Here is a 4341-nt window from a genome sequence, read left to right as displayed (position 1 = left end):
GTCGTTAGAAAGAAGGGTTCATTTTTGGAAAAAGCTAATGACACCTACAGATACACTTCAGAATATATAATTAACTATGTATGTGTGACATTACATCATCTTTTCTTTATTTTTTCTTTTTCTCTCTTTTTTTTTGGGGGGTGTTTGCTTGTTTTGGAGACAGGGTCTCTCCATGTAGTCTTAAAATGCCTTGAATCTACAGGATCTTCCTGCCTCTGCCTCCAAAGTACCGGTGTTAGGATTAAGGGCATGGCCAGCCATGGCCAGTGGCATCCTTTTTTCCAGTTCTTAACAGTATACTTTCCCTAAGCAAAGGATGCCCATTTGCTGGTATACACTGCTCAACAACTTGGAAGAGCCTGTCTTATAACACAAGACTAGGTCATATTAAAAGCTCTATGACAAACCTGATAAATTGTAAGTCCTACTGTGATAGCGCCAAGGTAAGAGTCACAGGCATGTGACTGGGGACACGGCTGGAGGAGAAACTGTTCACTAATGCTATTAACTTTTTAAAAGAATACCTGCAATCCACTAAAAGACGGAACAAAGTAAACCCCTTCAGAATCTTCCAGGCTCAGGGCCATTTTTTCAGTCTCAGCAGCGTCTGTGAAGAGATCTGCAAAAACAAACCCAGGGACAATAATGAAACCCTAAAACAAAAGCAGGGGCTGGGGCTGGGGGAGGGGCAAGCGGAATCACAGCACACAACCAGCACGCGGAGGGTCCCCGCACATTAGGACCAGAAGGTAAGTAAAGGGCTCTTCATTTAAAACAGGCATTCTGTCCTGACTGTGCAAGAGCTTACAGCAAAGGTGTGGACAAGGGAGACCGCCCTGAGGAGCCTCCTAAATAAGCTCTATACGTAGCAGGCCTCATTCCTTAAAGGTACCTGGGTAAGTTGAAGAAGAGTCCATTTGTGCCATTTTGGTTTTTTTGGATTTTTGTTCTTGCTGTTGTTTTTGTTGTAATACATTATTCTCACTATATTACATCATATAGAGTGATACATCCCAGTACCCTCAGCACCTAGAAAGCTGAGGCAGGAGAACCACCACAGACAAGTTCAAGCCTAGCCTGGGCTATGCAGTAAGATTCCCGTCTCAAAAGCAACCAACAGAACTTTACTCTCCTTTGGCTGGCAGTATTATCTATGGTTTTCACTTCAGCTAGTTTGGAGGTTTGTCGTGCTCAGTCCTTCTGTTTTATGTCTAGCTTATTCTCTCTTCAACCTGACTCTGTGACACTCTCCTGGTAAAACTATCTCCTCTTCTCTCTCTGCCCTGCTCCCTTAAGTATCCTCCCTTTCCTATCCTGCCAAATCTTTCTCTGACTCATCACTTTGTCTGCCACTCAATTTGGCATCACTTTCAAACATGGGTGCTTTCTTCTACAAACTAACTTTACCTTCACTGTTTGGGATTAAAGATGTATTCTAAGGGCTGAGTCATATCCCAACTAGAAACAGGTTTTTCCAGTAAATAACAATTTCAGGGTTCACCATGTGATCAAATATCCTGCAAAATAAAGGCACTTGCTACCAAGTCTAATGACTGGAATTTGATCCCCAAATCTACACAGCAGAACTAACTNTCCCTACATATCCTCTAACCTCCACCACAAACTGTGGCATGAGAGGATTCTTGCACACATACAGTAAATAAATAAGTGGAAGAAACACATATCTAGTAGCTGGGCATAGAGATGCATGCCCATAATCCTAGCATTTAGGAGGCAAAGACAAGGGACTCAGGAGTTCAAGGCCAGCTTCAACTATGGAGTAATTTTGAGGATAATCTGGGCTACCAACAACTTGTATCCAAAACAAAAATAAAAATCATGTTTAATTTTTATAATCAAGATAAGACATGCAAGATCAAAGCTAGGCATCTAGCTGAGTACATTAATTCCAGCTTCCAGTTTAGTGCTTTTAATGGGATTCCTGAGTGCCCCCAACAAGTGGGTTTCTGATTCTTATGCCTTCTCTTGGATTATTCCTTCTGTTTGTCTTGTCCAATTTTTTTAAAAGATTTATTTATTGCCGGGCGTGGTGGCGCATGCCTTTAATCCCAGCACTCNGGAGGCAGAGGCAGGTGGATTTCTGAGTTCGAGGCCAGCCTGGTCTACAAAATGAGTTCCAGGACAGCCAGGGCTATACAGAGAAACCCTGTCTCAAAAAACAAAACAAACAAACAAACAAACAAAAGATTTATTTATTATATGTAAGTACACTGTAGCTGTCTTCAGACACACCAGAAGGGGGAGTAAGATCTCCTTACAGATGGTTGTGAGCCACCATGTGGTTGCTGGGATTTGAACTCAGGACCTTCGGAAGAGCAGTCAGGTGCTCTTACCTGCTGAGCCATCTCACCAGCCACGTCTTGTCCAATTTTAATATGGGACTTTTGCTTTTATACTTAATAAAGTATAAAATATCTCTTAGAAAACCATTTTCTTTTTTCTTTCCTTTCCTTTTTTTTTTCCCTTTTTTTAAAAAAAAATATGTTTTTTTTTAAAAGACAAGATTTCTCTGTTGTGGTCCTAGCTGTCCTGGAACTCAATCTGTAGAGGATACTGGCTGGCCTCTGCTTCCCAAAGGCTGGGATTAAAGGCGTGAGCCACCACTTCCCTGCTGAGTGTTTTCAAAGGAGAGAAAGGGGATAGATAGGACAGAAGGAGAGGAGATGGAAAGCAGAAAGGGTGAGGTTTTGGGTCTCATACCCCGACAAATGGCTGAGGACTCTGGCTGCCGGCCTCCCTCAGTCCATCCCTGTGATAGAGGCCTGGCACCTCAGCACTTGCCGCTCCTACCCTCAACTCTCCAGCCCCTGGCATCATTGCCCTTCCTCCAGCCATCTTGGCTGCACAGTCTCTACTCCACCCCCCACCCCACCCCCACACACACACCGCGGTCTGTGACTCATCTTGCTCCGCCCCCTCTTCTCTTCTCTCCTCCTCCCCCTACCTCTCTCCTCTCAAGGCCAGGTTCAATCTGGACCCTTTTAGATGCGTCTGGCTGCACTCTTCCATTTATCTACAATAAACCTTCTTAACCCATACCTAGGAGCGCTCATGTCCTCAATGTTTTCATTCAAGGGGAAACTGTATTCAGGATAGATTACAAGAGAAAAAATATTTTCAATATTTTCAAAATTTCGAAGGGAAAAACAGTAGGGAAAACAATGTCAGGTCAGGGCACATGGAAAAGGCTTCCTTCCTCCCTCCCTCCTCCGCCACGCAGACAGAAGGAACGTGTTCAGCAGAGGAAGACTAATGCACACTGCGTAGCCAGGACACCAGGGCACAGCCCCTGCCAAACTATCAGGGAGACCCCTGAAAAACGGCATAATTACCTTGTAATGATCTTTTTCAAAGGCTGCCCAAGCAAAGAAGATGTGAGCACAGATAAACCAGACACTGAACGACCCTCTAGGCAGAACACTTCCAAGACTGGCCGTCAGGTGGCACTACTGAGCGACAGATTCAAACAGCAGAGCAAAAGCTTGGAAAACAAAGGACAATGGAAACAGTCCAAGGGCAGTGGGGTGTTTGCCTTCTCAGCCCATCCTAATGGACTGCCTACAAGAACAACTTAAGGGGCTGCTGGGATGGCTCAGTGGTTGAAAGCACTTTTTGCTCTTGCAGATGACCTGGGTTCAGTTCCCAGATAACATGGCGCTTCCCACTCATTCCGGTTCTAACACCCTCTTCTGACCTCTGTGGACACTGGCAAAGCATTCGTAAGCAGAAAATAAATAAGACATTAATATAAGAAAGAAAAATTTACAATATCAAAATTCTCCAGAGGATTTAAACAGGAGTCTCATAAATAGCCTAATGTCAGAAACACCTTAAAATTGGTTAATTTTCTTAATCCTCTGCAAGAGAATAGGTATTTATAAAGCCTAAGATACCTCAGACATTAAGATTATCAGAGAAAAACTTGAAAACAACAAAAGGCCACAGTCTGCTTCTCAGACTTAAAACCGAGGGCAGGAAGCCTAGCAAAGGAACAGAGGGAGCTGGAGGGACAGAGCTGCACTAAGAGCACTGGCTGCTGCAGGGGGTGGTGACAAGCGCCTTTAATCCCAGCACAGGGATATGTGCAGATCTTTTTGCATTAGAAGTCAGCCTGACCTACAAAGTGAGTTTCAGGACAGCCACCACTAGACAGAGAAACCCTGTCTTGAAAAATAAAAAACCAAACCAACCAACCAAACAAACAAACACCCCACTGGCTGCTTTTCTGGTGGATGCCGGTTCAATTCCCAGCTCCCACATGACAGCTCACAACTGGCTATAATTCCAGCTCAATGGGATCTAATGTCTTTTTCTGGCTAC

The 4341-nt window shown here is 44.1% G+C and overlaps 1 protein-coding gene across 1 annotated transcript in view; it reads right to left on the bottom strand.

The window, feature by feature from the left end:
* The window catches only part of Gk5 (glycerol kinase 5), a 56455-nt gene that overhangs the window by 4054 nt on the left and 48060 nt on the right, over positions 1-4341 (bottom strand). The window contains exon 8 of the mRNA XM_021173231.2: positions 525-619. Coding sequence (XP_021028890.1) covers positions 525-619 — 95 coding nt within the window. The remainder of the gene's footprint in view (positions 1-524; positions 620-4341) is intronic.

This window comes from Mus caroli, chromosome 9 (assembly GCF_900094665.2).
Source record: "Mus caroli chromosome 9, CAROLI_EIJ_v1.1, whole genome shotgun sequence".
Lineage (NCBI taxonomy): Eukaryota > Metazoa > Chordata > Mammalia > Rodentia > Muridae > Mus > Mus caroli.
This window is presented reverse-complemented; position numbering and strand designations above follow the sequence as displayed.